Raw genomic sequence first — 17,558 nt, forward strand, 5'->3', positions numbered from 1 at the left:
ATTGGATGAAAGCTACCACAGGAAGGCTCCTAAGCAGGCAAGAGTACGTTTTGTCTCGAAGTATTTTGGTTTGGGCCTTGTGTTTTGAAGTAAATACTTGCGGATGAAATATCACTTGTGTGTATTGAGCTGGGCTTGCTGTGGCAATATCTATACACCTTATAGCATATCTCGTATCTGATAGTAGCCTCTAACCCTCCGGTCCGTGGCAATTAGCCGGCAAGTTATCCGCTGGCTGGTTGGCCGAATCCTACTTACGCCCCACATGTCTCTTTCGGTGCCATGTATACACAGTCCAAGAGATCCATATCAGCTCTGAGCCGGAAAGCACAATGGTAGAGGAAAGAATGAGTGCGAGAAATTTGCAATCAACCTGAGAATCTTACAAATCACACGTTTCTCGAGAAATTTCTTCACCTACGAACTCCCGCCTACTGGGGAGGTCATCCCAGCATGTCTATAAAAGCATCCCAGCGCCGTCCAAGAACCCCAGACTTCAGTGATCTTTATACGTTCGAAATCATATTTCCCTGCCTTACATCACCATGGGTGACTGTCTTGAATCCAACCCGGCAAAAGCAGCCCTCGAGGCCCGCTACCTAGGCAGCTCACCACCAGAACCCACAAACACAAACCCCGTCCTCAACGCCATTTGGCACCACAAATCCAGCCGCCACTTCCTACCCGACCCCCTGCCATCAGGCACCCTGGAGACCCTCATCTCCGCCGCCCAAAGTGTCTCAACCTCCTCAATGCTACAGGTCTGGAGCGCGGTAGCCGTGCAAGACCCTACCCGCAAAGCCGCGGCAGCCAAGCTGTGCGGAAACCAAGGCTTCATCGAGCAGGCGCCGCTCATGCTGTTCTTCTGCGCGGATCTGAACCGTCTAGCGAACATCTCGGCGTGGGAGAACCAGCCTGGAAAGGCACTGACTAACATGGACATGTTTCTTATGGCGACGATTGACACCTCCTTGGCGGCGCAGAATGCGGCCTTAGCTGCAGAGTCCATGGGACTGGGGATTTGCTATGTCGGCGGAGCAAGGAATAACGCCGCTCAGCTTTGCGAGTTGCTGCATCTACCACACAGAACTATTGCCCTGTTTGGGATGGCTGTCGGCGTGCCCGACCCTGGCCGCTTAGTGGATATTAAGCCGCGGTTGCCGTTGCGGGAGGTTCTTCATCTGGAGACGTGGGATGATAGCTGCCAGCGTGAGAATGTTGAACGGTATAACCGGGGCCTAAGCGACTTCTATGACTGGCATCGGCTTTTTGGTCGCGTGAGCTGGGCGACTTTTGTCGCGGGTTTGATGGCGGAGGGGGGGTTAGATGGGAGGGAGAGGATGAGGCAGGTGTTGCTGGAGAAGGGGTTCGGACTTGAGTAACTATTTTTGGATGCACTCGGGGAATGGAATGGATGATAGGTTTAGACCCAGCCTCGGTGGGGGATGCTGGCTTCTGTCACTGCCGCGCTTGGTGGTTGAAGTTCCTAGTTTATATCTTCAATGGCAGTTTTATAGACTGAGCATTGGAATCTAGATATGCACACGAAAACATAGTATAGAAAATACAAAGAAGCACCAGTCATTCATCTACAGAATCAGACAGATGCTATCAGCCTGTACCCTGGGCTTTTATCCCTTCCAAGGTCTCCACTAAGCTATCGGCTTCGTCGTACAGATACTTGCTCACATTATACCCCTTGAAATAAATACCAGCATCCCTAACTGCCCAGAATGCCCTGACTACACCTTGAATATATAGCCCATAGCCATCAGAGCAACAGACCAATTTCGGAACCTGCGGCATCCACCGATCCCTTTCCGCGCCCTCTGTCAACTCAATACACGCCACAAGAACGGGTACCATCACGAATTTGACCGGCTTGCCTGTTACCAGCAGAGTCGATTCCAGCTGTGTCAGGATTGACATTCCAAGTCCCCGGGCAGGAAGGTCATGCACCCCGAAGGGAAATCTGATACGATAAAGGATGAGAAGGGCGGCCATACGCATTACTTGGGCCTGGCAGAATATGTGTGCGATCTCGATTGCGGAAAATCTTTGGCATAACCCTTCGGAAGCACCGGGTTGCCAGGCGAGTGCTTCTGCCTCGAGTTTGTCTAGTGAGTGCGTTATTCGATGAATATCGTGCCCCCCGTGGTCCGTTGAGACCACCCGGTTCAGTTCGCATAATTGGAAAAGTAATGGAAGTAGAGAGGTAGATACACCAAGGTAGCGATCCACGTAGAGGGGGTCTTCTGGTTGACGGAACTTTAGTGCTGGAGCAGCTCCGTAAACCAAAGATCCTGCCATCTCCAGCATCGTCATGCCGGCAAGGAAGAAAAAATGGTTCGGATCAGGATACGGAATGATGTCATACACCGGCCGAAGCAGGATGAGAGTCTGTCGGGATAAAGTGTAGACATTATGCGGTCTTGTGAACATGGCAAAGAGCATAATCATTGTTCCAAGAATGAGACTGGTTGCTGCTTGCTGCGCATCTGTGATGTGCATATCGCGAAGATTCTGCAACGCTGACGACGCGTGCCGGTATGAGGCAAGAAGCTCGTCCTGAGACAGGTTTACCCTGCTGCTCTTTGAATGAGCGACGGACAGAACAGAAGCAAGATAGGCGTGGTCTAGAATTGACCTCGACTGCTCAAAACTTGAGAGTAGGGAAGCGTGGTGCTGGCGCCAGAAGGCTGGCCCAATGAGGAAATTGCCATAGATGTCATAGTCAGAAAGGATAGTGTATACAAGGTCGGTCTCAGTAATGGATGGAGTGCCCGGGATCATACTCGTGCTCTCTGAATTGGCCTGTAAAGGTCCAGCTAAGCGAGCCCGGCGACCGACCCTCTTCGTTGGGCGAGTATTACCGCAAGAGAAACCAAGTCGAGAGCATCGAGCACACCTGTTAGAGTCTTGGAGCCACGAGCACCGTTCTTTGATGCTGTAGCATCGATCGCAAGATCTGGTCGGCTGGGGTGGCATTTAAACGGGCACGTAATACAGGAAGTAGTGTTATCTAGCAGATACTCAATACTCCAGAGTCCTTAAATCCTTAAAGCTGAGACGACTAAAGGTGGTTGTATAAATGTATAAATTAGCGGGACGGGCGGGCCCCTAAATACGAAAGATTTAGTGTTTTGACTCTTAGTCTCTTACCGCCCCCCAAACCTTGCCACTACCCCCTGAACGAAGGCCCTAGCCTAGGGCCTCCAGGGGACTCGCCCCCTTATGTATCCCTTATAAGTTATAATAGTGCGTTGGTATTGGTAAACTTGGTAATATTCTACATTGTCCTTTAGCTCGATTTAATCCGCCATACCTAAATTAAATGTACGTCGCCACCTGCGACCATCAGGTTAGTACAACTCTCCCCTTGTATCAATTTCCTGGGGATACTGGACGATGAGGAGGTGCGTATTTGAAACAGCGCTCCAGAATTGATCAGGTCTACCTGAACATGTGGGAAGACTGTATAATTATTTTCCGATTTGGTATATTATCTTTGGAATGTAGTAATGTACAGTGCATAGAAGCATATATCCCCACACCTCTGATTATAATCGAGATCATCCAGTTCACTGGAATACATCTCAGGCCAGCTCGATTTAGCAAATATCTGGTTGGAGTGATCATCGTTTAATCCCCTCAGCAGGCATCTCCGCTAATATGTTCTCGCCTGGCATCTCGAAGCGAGGTTGGTCCCTAGTTCCCATCTCATAAACCTCTGGTCCGCTGCCATACAACTCTTTCCGGGGGCTTTGATCCAGCGGTGGGATAGCTGATGCGTCACTCTGCCATGCCAGTCGAGAACTACTCGCAGCTTTTGCTTTCCGATGTCTTAGGGTGAGGAGCCATGCAAGACCAGCAATCAAGCCCACACCGGCGACGCAACCGACCACCACGCCGGCAATGCCGCCGCCGGATAGGCTTTTAGATGCACCGGAGCTCTGTCCAGTCGTACTGGGGGTGGAAGTCGATGAGGTGCCAGAATCCGCGACGTTGTTTCGTTTCTTAAATAAATCTTCCATGCTCGTACTATTGAATCCACTCTCGGGCGAAACTACTGTTGCTCCACCAGTTTCACTATTAGTTGGTTAGTAACCGTGTCTTTGCTGAGGGAAAGTTGGAGGAACGAAGTTGACCTACCTCCCACCAATGATGTCAGACACCTTAGAAGGGATCTTATACGCATCGCTGTAACTTGCATTATAGTTGGACAGCCACGAGAGGGAGTGGAGGTCGAAGATGCCTATCCCATTAGCAAACGTAGCGCTGTCGCAATTCTGTGGTAACGGGTCATATTCTCGATTCGTGACTGGAGTATTGCCTCCAACCACAATCATGGTATTATTCTGAGGTCGGACACATTTGTGTTTGATACGAATGCTGTTATCGTCTGTAACTCGAATCCACCGAAATGAGGGCACTGAGAGAACATAGACATTGCCATCTGACAGAGCTGTCGTGTTTGCCATTCCGCCGAACACGTAACTTCAATGTCGGTTAGTACACAGACGATCATGGTTGGTTGAATAGCAGGCCAGACGACTTACATGGAGTATGATGATAGGTCCTGGGCAGGAGCAACAACTGTACAGCCTGACATTCGCCAGCCGGGAACATCGCCCGAAGTTTGTTGAGTGTACCATTTCTGCTCCGCGATGTCGTAGACACGCACCATTTCCATTGAATTCTGCAGACATTAGCGATGACATGAAACAGGGTTAGGTTCCGTACCCGATGAATTGTTTCATTTTGCCGGTAGGCCAAATATGAAAGTGTCTGGCCAACTGGGTATTTATAGCCGCCAAAGGCTACTATGACGCCTTCGTCTCCTGCCGATTCAAGCAAGCTCGTATATCCGTCGCCTATGGTCCCCCATTCGTTCATATCTGCAGTCGATGCGTTCGTCCATTCTAATGTATCCATATCGAGCGTAATCAGCCCCGGGTCCATGTATACATCTGCCCCCTCGGTGCCGGCAAAGCTCGGGTTGCCGCCTGGGTTCAGGGAGCCACTGAGGTAATAGGCCTTGCTCGAAGACTGAACTGCGCCTCCCTGGCAGAGTCGTACAAGTGCGGCACCCGAAAACCCGCTATGGGTCCATTCGTTGGCTGCGATGTTATACTTCCATGTTCCGAGAGGAGGGACCGAAGGGCCATCTACTCCACTAACGTAGCCACCATAGAAGAAGAGGTTTTCTCCATCTGACCAGGCGGCTCCCTCATCCAGATATATCGCAGTATCGTTTGCGACGGGCTTTGGGATGTATGTGTACAGGTCGGAGTCCGAGTTGACCCAGGACTTGGTCAGATCGATAGTTTCAAGGTCGTCAACTGTTGGACGTTAACTCAATGTCGTAAACAGCGACGGGAGATTCGCACTTGGCTTCGTAGTGATCGTGTCATTCGGCCACCGTGTGTGCATTTCACCGCCATCGATGTAAAGTTTTCCATTGCTGACGACGGCTGAGCAGGATGTCAGTTCGGCTGTTGCAGGAGTGGCAACCGCGACGTACCAGAATGGAATATGCGACTGCAGTTTGTCTCCGCCGCGAGGGCATACTGCGTTATTGTAAATAAAAAGAGGGTGAATAGAACTACCCCGGCCATATTGAAGTTTCCAACACCGGTAGCTATAGTCACCGCAGGAGTCCTGGCAATCGCAGGAGTTCACAAGCCAGGGGTTTATCTTCCCGGAGATTTGAATGTGAGGAGAGCCTCGCAACAAATGTGGGTACAAATCATGGCGTTAAGGTGCACCCCAGTGAGGGTCAATGCTGCTAGATCAGAAAAAGCCTTGGGGCGGTGCTCCGGACGTGCATGAAGTCTTGAGTCCCTAGTCTTTACACGGAATAGTTTAGACCATGCTTACACGTACAGAACAAGAGTACAGAACAAGATTGGTAATTTGTCGGCTTCGGTTGGGAAAACTTGGATGATAGTCTTTTGTGAAAATTCAGATCTCATCAATGCAAGGCCATCCGATTCAGCACCCCATCAATTGGGGTTGGCGACTCAGTTCTCATATCTGCACGCTAACATACCGAGTGCGATTGGTGACGCGCGTTGAGAAAGATAATAGCTCGGAGAAGGATGATCAGAAGTCTGACAGGATTGGTTATTTCGTCTAATCACTCTCTAGACTATCTTTAGGGCATAGTATGGGGGCCAAGCTGCTTCTCCCCACAGTCCTTCATCGCAGCTCGTTGGTGTATTCCTCCATGACCCATAATAAACTGCGACTAACACACAGGCTTGGCGGACCTGCTCGACTTCAGCCTCGTGGAAAGGAGATCTATTCTGGTTTTTCCAGCGTACGAGTTGTGGGGCAGGAGAGAGCAGAAAAGTACCACCCGCGATCGACGGGGAGTAATGATGATCAGCTGAGTTGGCATAGGAGCTCCACGGAGGAATGTCTCTGTAAAATCAAATCAGCCTAAGGAGTACTAGTAGTATCATAGCATATGTGAATGGGTCGAAATTCCTGTCCAGTGTGCCTGACGGAAAGGTGCTTTCTTATCGAAGCAGAACGACGTTTAAGACAGTTTAGCTTCATGGTACTCGGTACTCTCGCTGGAATATATTGATCCGTGCATACACCCAAGACTGGACAACCATGCACAACTATGAACGGCCTCTCGATTGGTTGGTGAGGCATGGGGCTCGGCGTCAGTTTGCATGAAGCCCGCCAATGGAGGAGATGCACCGGGATAAATCACGGTAATCACCCCCAACTAGCACTGCTTCGGAGTCCTTGTCTGCAGCAGTTACCGCTAGTAATCCTCTTTTCCCTGGTTCAGCGTAAGGCTTGGGAATAGTCTAAACTGACAACCCCTATGCAGGTTGCAGACATCTGGTTCACTTTTATCTTGACATTGCTACAAGGCCTCTCCACTTTCAGTTGAGAAAGTATCCTAATGCTTAGGCCACTGAGTCTTGTGCAACGCTCTCAGCTCTAGCCCTGACTATCCTGACTACGCACAGACGAGGCAGTCAAATTAGTGTCATCTGGAAACATAGGAGTAGAAAAAGGTGGATTGATTTCTCAGTGAGGACATTGTCTGAGGAAACTACCCCGTTCATCATGCGTCCTGCAAATTTTAGGCGGGGACACTACCAATCAGCCTCCCAGAGTCCAGACCGATAAAGAAAACTTTTCTATGTGAGGTCTCACGGACCAAGCCGACAAGGATATCACGAGGACACTCGAGTAGAACGGGGGCGCCATGCTGACAGGTACAGTTATTTGAACCACGTAGGACATCAAGCCAATCCTATTTGCCCACGAGGTTGCTCTGTACTGCATGATTCAGTATCGGCATGAACGGAAGGCTCCTGGCGAAATCGGAGAGTGGTCATGACCCACAGTGTTCCACAACCTCACACCCATTGGATCATGGTGTTGGGTTGGTGCCAGGTACCGTTGATCTTGACTGGTTCTAGTTTTTGCAATTTTTCTTTTTCCTTGGCTCTGTTGGTCTGTCTTTAATTTTTTTCTTTTTTTTCCCTAGAGTAGTTCGTTGTGCATCTGCCTACTATGCGTTCTTTATAACAGGGAATGGGGATGTAGCTATCTCCGCCTTAAGCACTCTGCTCAGGGTTTGATATCCCACGTTTCCCACCCCACGGAAAAGACGAACAGGACACAGAAAACTTTCTAATCAGTTGGATTTGGGTGGTTCCACGAGGCTGTCCCACCATAGGAACATGGCTAAAAAAAATTAATTTCCCCAATCTGAGGAAGTCTCCATATTTCTGTGATTATTCAGCGCGGTTTATCAGGCCCTAAACCAACCAGCGAACGAGCCAAAGGGTCCACTAAACCTCATCAATGAAGAATCAACCCCCTTGGCCATTGATCTTGTTTCATAATTGGCTGCAAAGTATCGCCTTTGGGGCCTCAGCTTATCTGCTGATTGCGACATATCCACCATGACAGTCCCCCAGACCCTGAAGGGTCTGACCTTCCACCCTCTCTATCTGTCTGAGCCTGCTCCGACAGCATCTCTGCCATGATTCCGTTGCCACAGCTGCTTAAGCGCCGGTACATCTTTCTGGTCGTCTCGGGTATCGTCCTCCTCGCCATCGTCAACGGCTTGTACCTGAACGTTCTCCCCGTCCCGAGCGTCATTTGGGGCTCTGCGGAGACAGCAGTTGAACGACCCGATCTCAACGAGGCTGCGCCGCACCCGATCGATGGATTAATTCGCGACGCCCAAGCGAAATGGGACCAGCTCCTGTCGAAGCGCGTGGATTCCCTAGCTGATGCAACGAAGCAGTATCGAGAGCGAAGAGGCCGTCACCCGCCGCCCGGGTTCGATCAATGGGTTGCCTTTGCAAAGCAAAAAGACGCAGTACTTATCGAAGACCTATTTGATCAAATATATGATGACCTGAGTCCATACTGGGGGTTGGACCCTCAAGTGATTCGGCGCCATGCAATGCATTGGGATCCCCGGATTGTTATACGCAACCATACACTATCCTCTATCGGCCATACTGGCGTCAACTGGCTCGAGGTCTGGATGGATTTGATCTCGACAATCCAGGAATTTCTCCCTGATATGGACATCCCACTAAATGGTCTGGACGAGCCGCGGATCATCGTCCCGTGGGAGACCATCTCAGAGTATCGCGCCAAAGATCGCGATGTTCAGCAACAACTGGATCCGAAACAAACCGTTAATCAGTATACGACTTTGCCAGCGGAGGAAAAGTCTGCGGAATACTCGCCACCCGCATTCCAGGGAGCCGACAAGCCATTCTGGGACATCATGCGCGGTGCATGTCCTCCCGAGAGTCCCGGCCGCACCAGCAATATCCGAAAGGTCGATTTTGCCAACCCGCCGGCTGAATTTTTCAACTACCGCAACTCTTTCTCTGAAAATGGATTTGTGAAAGACTTCGAGCGCTCGAAGGACCCCTGCTGGCGGGCGGAACTGCAGGCCTTACATGGCAGCTTTATCGAACCTACCACTACGTCTACCACACACGAGCTGATCCCAATGTTCGGGGGCTCCAAGCTGACCGTTAACAACGAGATCCTGATCCCACCGGCGGTGTACTGGGAAGACAACCCTACTTATTCTGGTGGGAAAAGCAACCACGGCGGCCCGTGGGCCAAGAAGAAAGATATCGTTTTCTGGCGCGGAATTGCAAGCGGCGGCCGCAACCGTATCGACACCTGGACGGGCTACCAACGACACAGACTGGTATCGATGCTGAATGGCACAGAGGTCGCGCTGACAAACGGGACGTCGCATGGGATGAACTTCCGTCTACCCGATTTCCAGTACTATCAGGTCACGGCGGGTCTGGAGGGCACACTGCCTGAGTTTTTGAATGAGCACTGTGATCTGGGATTCTTGGATCTCTGTTGTTTTCCGCACGAGGACGATAGTCCACATTGCTCTTATACCGATGATTACTTCAAGATTGTCCAGGGAATGCCCATGAAGGAACAATATGCTTTCAAATATCTGCCCGATGTAGATGGCAATTCCTTTAGTGGACGGTACCGTGCGTTCCTCCTTTCAACGTCCTTGCCTCTCAAAGCAACGGTTTACAAGGAATGGCACGATTCACGGCTGATTCCTTGGGCGCATTTTGTGCCGATGGACTCCCTATATATGGATGTTTACGGAATTTTGCAGTATTTCATGGGATACAAGGGACGTCGTAGGCATGACAAGGAGGCAGAGAAAATCGCCATGGATGGTAAGAGCTGGGCTGAGAAGGTCCTGCGCCAGGAGGACATGCAGCTCTACGTATATCGCCTGCTTCTGGAATATGCACGACTTTGTGATGATCACCGGGACAGTCTCGCCTTTGTAGGAGACTTAATGAATAGTTAATAATAGATAATGAACTTTCTTTCTGTTTATCTCATATTGGTGGATTGTTGCATTCACGCAGCTTCCAAGTCTCATGAAACTACATCACGGCGTGCAATATGGCAAGCTGCCTATAGATGTTTATTTTTCAGATGAAACTGAGAACACCAGATCTGAAGTCAGTCAATAAGTATCCTTCTATGCCAGTCAGTGCTTCCATAAGTCTAGATGGCTCATATAGCGAACGATTCTTGAAGTCCCTCAAACAGGGAACAGTCTTCTCATCAGGTCGTCTGCCGAACAAGATCTTGCACTTTGATTCTATTCTTCCTCCTATGAGTAATGGCATTTGCATCTGCTTCTTGGGAATATACGCAAATTCTGAGCTTGCTTGAGCTCCCAAATTATATTTAAGCATTATCTTCACCGTGTACGTCCCTCAAGGCCATTGTACCCTCATGTGGATAAAAATATTCAATCAACCCTAAACAACACAAAATGCAGTCACTACCCTTGATCTCAGGTCCATACATCCTTACAACCCAATATTCAATTCAAACCCCTGAACTCAAAAGATCCTCCGGCTTCATAATCCCCCTCCTCAACATCTCCACCACGACGGGCCCACTATCGCTATAGATCTGGAAGCTCTTAATCTTAATCCCATCATGCTTAGCAGTCCAATCCTTAACAAAATTAAACCGAAACATGCACCCCAGACCCAAGTCCCAACGCCTGCCATCCAGATCTATGCCTTTCTTTGTATCACCTTCCTTCGTCAGATCAATGAAGAGGGTGGCCTCGCCGACAAACTCCCACCCATCCACCTTCTCCGCAACACACACCCACTTCGGCTCATGGAAATACTCCTTGAACGCGCTGTAATCAGCCTTGGTTGCCTCCCAGGCGGTTTCTCCGCCCGTGAACCGCTCGCCATTTGGCTTGATGTATGTGTAATCGTCCGTGACCCAGTCCGACCAGGGCGTGGACCAGCTTTCGCGTGTATCCCAGGCGTTCGTGCATTTTTCCATCCAGGCCAGGGCTGGGTGGATGCGTGCCTGTGCCCAGCCTTTGGTTGTGCTTAGAAATACGGGGGTGGTGGGGAAGGACATCTTCTGTGGATTTTTGTACGGGTTTAATCGTTTAATTGATCAAGGGGAGTGTCATTCTTAAACGGATGGGAGTGCCGTGCTACTCACGCGGTCCTGAGAAAAGTCATGGTTATATAGTGCACTTCATGTCACAACGAAGGGTACAAAATATATTAATCAATTAAGCGGATCATAGCTACAGAGAGACCCCCAGCCTAGACCTAGCTGTCGTATAAAGTTCGATACGAGATTTGGGGTGGCGAGACGGAACCGATCTTCAGTGGACGATCGGTGAGCAAGTCCGCTAAATCGAGCCGGCTAGAATCTGATGAAGGTTTAAGCCACGGATCCGTAAAGCTTGACTTCATCCCATTCTGAACGGTAGGTCATATGCTCAGTACTGGATGAAGGGCTGTGCTCATGGTTGTATTTCTCATAGTATGACATGGTGGTCTATATATAAGCCAAGGCTAGCCTGCTAGTTAGTATAGAGAATTAGCGTTTGCAAGAAGCCAAATACTATTGGCCGATACCATAAACAAGTCAAATAAACGTTAATCCTGCCGCTGCTCCTACGGATAGCCCTAGATCATCCGCAACCTCTCGCCAGCTGAACATCTCCAGTGAGCGGTGATACGTCGGGTGAAATTTCCAACCATAGTTTAGGTAGCATGTCTCCCAGCAGTCGTCTGAACTATATCTGCTGGATATCTTCGCCAGTTGATAGGCGGCCGGAGAGCCGTAGTCTAGAACATTGAACTCTGAGGTCGCAGACCTCCGGTTCAATGGACGGATATCGTATGACAACGACCAGCACAATATCATGCCTCCTGCAACCATGCACTCGTCATCAAGATATAGATATAAACTGATGCTTGTACAAATGGACAGGTTCTAGAACCAAGCTATGATACTTTCTACACCTTGCAATTTATAGAATTCTCACGAATATACAGTCTTCTTTTTGCCTTTTTTTTTTGCTATACCAAGCTTGTGGCCTTTCACTCGAACAGAAATATGCACTACGAAAAACAACGACCACTGACGCCTCTTCATATCCCCAAGTTTAGAAGTATTTTTATGAGAAATATGGCTTTTTTGACTCGTCTCCCGTTGTTCTTCTGCTTCATATTTGCCAACTTTGCCATCGAGTTCACTGCCCCCGGTAATGCTAATATCGAAATCTTTTATACCCTTATGAACAAACACGATGCTGGGACAGAAGGGGCCGGTAACGATAGTTTTACCCCTCTGGAAGCGCAGCTTAAGAAGGTCCGCTCAGCGAGGACATGGCACGAAGATACTCATTTTTGACAGAACTAATACACGCAATCAACACTGCGGTTGGAGCGCCAGGAGCTGTTACTAGCACCCCTTCAATTACGAGTACCCTCGTTACTGTCGGAAACGCCCTTGGTGCATTGGTCGGATTGTGTGCTGGAGCGGTTGTTGGGGAATCAATTTTCTTCGCTCCAACAGCGCATGTCCGCAGGTATCACATTTGCTTACTGTGCTTATTTCAGGACACTGGCTTTATACTTACTTCCTTTTGGTCTGCCTTGTGGCCATTAAGCTGTGTCCCACATATATATATATACGGACATAGGCGTACATTGTCAAGTCGGCTACTCTTCTATTAATACCAAGGTTGTAGCCATGTGCTACTGCTGCATAGTCTAGCTCAGACGTCTTTTGGTCACTATTTACCTGGCGAATTCTAGGAGTTGGAGTGAGACTGGAGTAGCAGCAGTTCTATTCTGCATGATTCCACAGAATTTAGAGGAGCAGGGTCCTGATAAATTAAGCATAGTGTTCGAAGAAGATCGTGCATACTATACACAATTGCTCGCTTGACTAGTCATTATATGGTAGTGATATTTGCCACTAGGTAAACAGGTTGAAATTCCACTCTAGCCGCAGTCTTACCAGTTATGAGCCTGCGTCGGATACCAGTCTATTGTTGTCCAATCTGACTGGTTCACTTCGGCGTCCATTGTCACCTGTCCAGGTATATCAGGATAGCCCCTGAACTCCGGGTTTAGAAGCCCGTAACCTTCCATACCGTACAGAAAGTCATGGCTACCAAAGTCAGTCGGCATAGTCATTAACAAATGACCCGCGTTCGTATTCAGTCCGCCCTTGGACTCTCTTGAGTTGCTTCCTTGTGTACCTGCCATCTTCTGCGCGACCTCTTTGATCCTTAATACAAACCCGGGCGGCTGAAGTGGCTTGTTTACTTGTCTGTATCCCGCCTCACGCGCCTCCCAGGCCTCGAGCACAATTTTACCGAAGAAATCAAAGAATCGATTGACCATTTGAATTTCCTTGGAACGAGCTTCGCAGTTATCGTTCATAGTCTTCCAAATCCTGTCAGCATGCTCCACCGTAGGCCTCTTTCGCAAGTCTTTCAGAATATAAATATATGCGGGAAACGGGAAGTGGAACTCTGTAAGCCAGAGATACCCCTTCGTTAGAGGAGAGGTCATAAGCTTTGTGTCGCACTCAATGACGCTTAAAGCGTAGGAAATAGCGATATTGCGCTGCTCATCTGTCTGGGGCACGGAAGCATATCTCGAATAATATTCCAGGAGGTGGTTCTTGGCAAGTTGGCCTCGCGTCGTCCATATAGTCATGAAGTGAAGCGGGTTCTCTGGATTGCATAATCTGAGGTATCTATCCTCTATCATCTGCTCAAAGGCTAGCTGCCTATCTCCTTCTGAGCCACCGCCGTACGGGGTAGCTTTAACGATAGCCTTCAAGGAAGGGTTCGTAAAGTCGAGATGGAAAGCGCTGCGGCGCATGAAGTCGCTCACTTGGCTGCGTACGACAGTGAAAAGAGCCTCGGTAGGTTCATCGTGACCTTGTGGCAATACTTTCATTTCGGGCCGGATGTCGAAGTCATTCACGTTCAAGGGAGCCCTACAGTCCCAAGTGGGAATAAGTATTGTGGTCTTGTAGTCTGTAACCTCGGAGATACGATGGTCGAAAATAGTTAGCGACCACCACAGCCTTCGACGCATTTCGCCCTCGAGAGCAGTGCATCTGGCATTGGTTGCCTCGTTGTCCAGACCCATACGTTGTGCGATGCGGATAGCAATACCAAGCATTGAGGATACAGATCGAGGGTCTGTACTAGGTCTGACTGAGACCTGTGAGAATTAGAAGGGTATAGGCAAGATCGCCACTTGGTGCGCTTACCAGGTACAAATATAATGCTGCCAGGCACTCAACACTACTGGTACGGAAAACCCCACATTTCAGTAGAGCCTGTTGGCATGCGAATTGGTACTTTTTCAGAAGATCCTCCCTTGGTGTCCGAAAAATGGCACGGCATTCGTCTTCGCCAAGGCTCATTATGGATACGCAATATATACTGAACATTAGTGCTTCCAATGTCGGACTGATATTTGCCACGTCGCCCGCAGCATCGATAATGCGAGGTTGCAGAGTGGGAGTGTGAGTAACTTTAAGCAAAGGGTTCACATTGTCCAAGTAAACCTGCCACAGCCGGAAAATCTGGACCTGATCTGGGTGCAGAGTTGAGATATCGACATTTGTGCTACATGAACCAAAGAGAAAGTCTTGCTCATTGCCCTGATATACCTGATCCCACGTCTTTTTAACCACAGTCTCCCGCAGATCGACCTGGGGGTGGTTGCTATCGTTTCCATCGGTGTCGTCCCCATCATTGTCGTCCCCATCACTAGGATTTAAAGACTTTTTTTTGCATTGTCAGTGGAACATCAACCCACTGGTGTTTATATGCATACCATTTGATTCATGAGATACCAGAAGTTTCTGAAGGGGGTCAGCCATTTAGGAATATGTATTTCTAGGGCAAGCCTCACTTGGCCTCGTTTGAATATTCACACTTTACTGTTTTCTTCTCGCTTGACAACTGATCCGTCCCCACAGTGGATTCTGTTGTTTTTTCCGGAGTGTTGGATCCTCTGGGATACTCGCTTTGGCACGGACTTTCTGCTGCAGGTGCGTGCAGCGGGTCGAATGGGATATTGTTCTGGCGGAGCAGGGCCTCATAGCGCCGCAGACGCTCCAGCAACTCTCGCTCGGGGAACCTACGACGCCGCTGGCGCGCACCATTGGCAGGAATGCACTGGACGCCAGCTCTGGTGCAGTTGAAACACGGAAATTCACGATTACACCTGACCTTGCGCTGCTGGCACAGCACGCAAGAAAGGACCCGTGGTGGCCTCATAGCGGATCGCGGGGACTCCCCCGCCTGAGAATAGGTAGTCGTGGACTCCTGCGTCGACATTATTTCCGGTGTGTTCGCCGGGCGATTGGGAATCCCACTCTAGACAGGACCGATAACACTGTTAGGGGCGAAGACTTTTGTGACACAACCCTCGGACGATGGGGGTGAGCCATCTCGGGCTTTTACAGCCATTCGAGAATGTCCGTTCGGGCGTCTCCATCTCCCGATAATTCCTCTCGGTCTTTACTAATGTCCGTCCGTTCCTTGGATCTTGCCAATCATGTGATCTGGTCAACCTTTCACGATTCTCTATGGCAAATGCAGGGCTGTTGAATCAGAAGATGTCCTTTCAGCTAAAATGTGCGTAAGGCAAGCTTCATTTATTTACTGACATGGAATTTTCGTGTATTCTCCTCCACAAGTTGTGCTGCCTGTTCATCCGGAGGGCCCACTTATTGCCCAGCAACCCTAATATACATGAGGTTCGACGTGCGAAGTACGAAACACTCGAGATTACTGACCTCCCATTGGAAAGCGCCTATGGATAACTTGAACCGTTGGTTGTCTACATGTCATGCCCAAAGAGGTGCAAGTGGGCTATCCTACCAATCTAATATTTGGGCCTTCTTTCCGCCCCTTTTTGTTGTTTCATTCCCAAGGTACTAGCTTAATACATCTATGGAGTGAGAATACCCAAAGAGGTCAAATTGCTCGTGCTGACTAAGAATCACGGCGGAGTTAAATGGAGTCAACCATTGATTGGCTTCTTGTCTCGTATTTATATCTCGTCAAGAACGACCGATATGGTTCTCCCAGGTTTCTATCTCAAGATTCCTGGCAATGGGCGTGCCTCGAAGTACTGGCTGCTTACTCTGTGTGCAGCGTCGTGTGAAGGTCGGTTTTTTAATATTCTGAAGCCGTGGTTGCATTGATGACAGATATTGGCATTACAGTGTGATGAGGGGCTCCCTGGATGCGCGAAATGTGCGAAATACGGAAGACCCTGCCCCGGATATGACCGAGGCTTCAAGTTTGTCGCGGGGAAGCCGCATCGCTCCAGACGGCGTCTGGGGTCGAAACCAGCGGTGGATGACACGCATCTCGTCGACATCAGTTCAGGAACGGCCAGTCAGGCTATGCAGCAAGCCCTAGTTCGGAGGGCTAATTCATTATGGTTGAGATCTGCAGACACAAATGTAATGCAGGGCCTTGATATCTTAATTGGTGATGTCTCTCAGCCATTTCCTGCCTCCTCAACCTATACAACCTCTCGCTGGTTTACCTTCCTTCCTTCTATATATGGAAGAAACAGAACCCTGGATTCCTCCATCAGATGTTTCGTTGCACATCATATTGGCATGATGACGGGAAATAACCAGGCTATCATTTATGCCAAGTCCACATATGTAGAAGCTCTGAACAGGCTCCAGCGATCTCTTTATAACCCAATGGAAAGTCTCTCATCGGAGATCCTATGTGCCGTTCTGCTTCAATGCTTCTATGAGGTGAGTTATCCATAGCCTCGCCTTGCAGCTGGTCTAACACTCTCAAGCTCTTCACCAATGCACACGACTCCACATCCTGGATGAAACACGCCGACGGGTTAAGTCGACTTGTTAGGTTTAGAGGCTGTGACAGCTACCAGACCGAGTTCGATCATACCTTGCTCAAGGCCTCTCGTGGGTTAATTGTATGATCCTCGCGCATGTTCGCTACTATCGTCATATAAACACTGTATACTGACCAACGAAAGATCATGCACTCTTTATTTTCAAAGGAGAAATGTTTTCTCACATCTAGCGATTGGCAATCCGTGATGAAGCAACAGTTCGACTCTACCCTGCCTACCTCTTTCTATGCGCAAGTAGAGGAGCTCTTTGCTCTCTACACAACCATACCGTGCTTCATCCACCAGTTCTTCGAGCTCCGAGAAGCCGATCCAGCGCACGAAACGACGCAGTTGAAGGCATCTGAGCTTCTAAACGAGGCCCTCGATATGCAAACCAAATTAACCACTTGGTATGACAAGTTCCGCCATACGGCGCCTCTCCCAACTGAAGTCCTCTCGTCGATGGGCGACACCTTGTATCCAATAGTGTACTCATTCACCGATGTCGACACCGGAACCATCTTCGCCGCGTATTATTCCTATATGGTGATTATTCATGCCATTCTGGGAGCGTGTCGTTACCCCGGTGAACATGCGGCTATGGTTGTGCACTACCGGGACCAGATCTGCATGTCGGTCGAATTCAACGCTCAGGGGATTCTGGGTCCCTCTCGATTGGGATTTCCCTTGCTTGTGGTTAATGAGTTTGCGGACCCTCCGACGAAGCTGTGGGTTCAGGGTTGGTTACAGCGGCTTTCGAGAACTTATAAAGTTATGCTGCCGCAGAATTACGAACGGTGA

General features: G+C 49.4%; 7 protein-coding genes across 7 annotated transcripts; 3 read left to right on the plus strand and 4 right to left on the minus strand.

Moving 5' to 3' along the window:
• Positions 1-545: 545 nt before the first annotated feature.
• On the plus strand, positions 546-1,382 carry BDV37DRAFT_278415 (NADPH-dependent oxidoreductase; the record flags this gene model as incomplete). The annotated part of the gene is made up of 1 exon (XM_032086048.1): positions 546-1,382. The coding sequence occupies one exon, from the start codon at positions 546-548 to the stop codon at positions 1,380-1,382; it is 837 nt and encodes a 278-aa protein (XP_031946220.1).
• A 228-nt stretch (positions 1,383-1,610) lies between these two features.
• BDV37DRAFT_237520 (Zn(II)2Cys6 transcription factor) lies at positions 1,611-3,043 on the minus strand (the record flags this gene model as incomplete). The annotated part of the gene is made up of 1 exon (XM_032080741.1): positions 1,611-3,043. Exon 1 carries the CDS (start codon positions 2,986-2,988, stop codon positions 1,612-1,614), a length of 1,377 nt encoding a protein of 458 aa, XP_031946221.1. The 5' UTR covers positions 2,989-3,043.
• Positions 3,044-3,635: 592 nt separating this feature from the next.
• BDV37DRAFT_278417 (uncharacterized protein) lies at positions 3,636-5,618 on the minus strand (the record flags this gene model as incomplete). Its single annotated transcript, XM_032086049.1, has 6 exons — positions 3,636-4,089; positions 4,153-4,497; positions 4,560-4,699; positions 4,744-5,342; positions 5,391-5,474; positions 5,525-5,618. The coding sequence occupies 6 exons, from the start codon at positions 5,616-5,618 to the stop codon at positions 3,636-3,638; spliced, it is 1,716 nt and encodes a 571-aa protein (XP_031946222.1).
• A 2,284-nt stretch (positions 5,619-7,902) lies between these two features.
• BDV37DRAFT_294479 (uncharacterized protein) lies at positions 7,903-9,862 on the plus strand (the record flags this gene model as incomplete). Its single annotated transcript, XM_032089642.1, has 1 exon — positions 7,903-9,862. The coding sequence occupies exon 1, from the start codon at positions 8,021-8,023 to the stop codon at positions 9,860-9,862; it is 1,842 nt and encodes a 613-aa protein (XP_031946223.1). The 5' UTR covers positions 7,903-8,020.
• Positions 9,863-10,395: 533 nt separating this feature from the next.
• BDV37DRAFT_278419 (uncharacterized protein) lies at positions 10,396-10,953 on the minus strand (the record flags this gene model as incomplete). Its single annotated transcript, XM_032086050.1, has 1 exon — positions 10,396-10,953. The coding sequence occupies one exon, from the start codon at positions 10,951-10,953 to the stop codon at positions 10,396-10,398; it is 558 nt and encodes a 185-aa protein (XP_031946224.1).
• A 1,888-nt stretch (positions 10,954-12,841) lies between these two features.
• BDV37DRAFT_294481 (transcription factor domain-containing protein) lies at positions 12,842-15,208 on the minus strand (the record flags this gene model as incomplete). Its single annotated transcript, XM_032089643.1, has 3 exons — positions 12,842-14,081; positions 14,131-14,635; positions 14,805-15,208. 3 exons carry the CDS (start codon positions 15,206-15,208, stop codon positions 12,855-12,857), a joined length of 2,136 nt encoding a protein of 711 aa, XP_031946225.1. The 3' UTR covers positions 12,842-12,854.
• A 780-nt stretch (positions 15,209-15,988) lies between these two features.
• BDV37DRAFT_268099 (Zn(II)2Cys6 transcription factor) lies at positions 15,989-17,558 on the plus strand (the record flags this gene model as incomplete). Its single annotated transcript, XM_032084123.1, has 4 exons — positions 15,989-16,042; positions 16,102-16,653; positions 16,701-16,838; positions 16,902-17,558. The coding sequence occupies 4 exons, from the start codon at positions 15,989-15,991 to the stop codon at positions 17,556-17,558; spliced, it is 1,401 nt and encodes a 466-aa protein (XP_031946226.1).

Source organism: Aspergillus pseudonomiae, assembly GCF_009193645.1.
Source record: "Aspergillus pseudonomiae strain CBS 119388 unplaced genomic scaffold BDV37scaffold_4, whole genome shotgun sequence".
Taxonomy (NCBI): domain Eukaryota; kingdom Fungi; phylum Ascomycota; class Eurotiomycetes; order Eurotiales; family Aspergillaceae; genus Aspergillus; species Aspergillus pseudonomiae.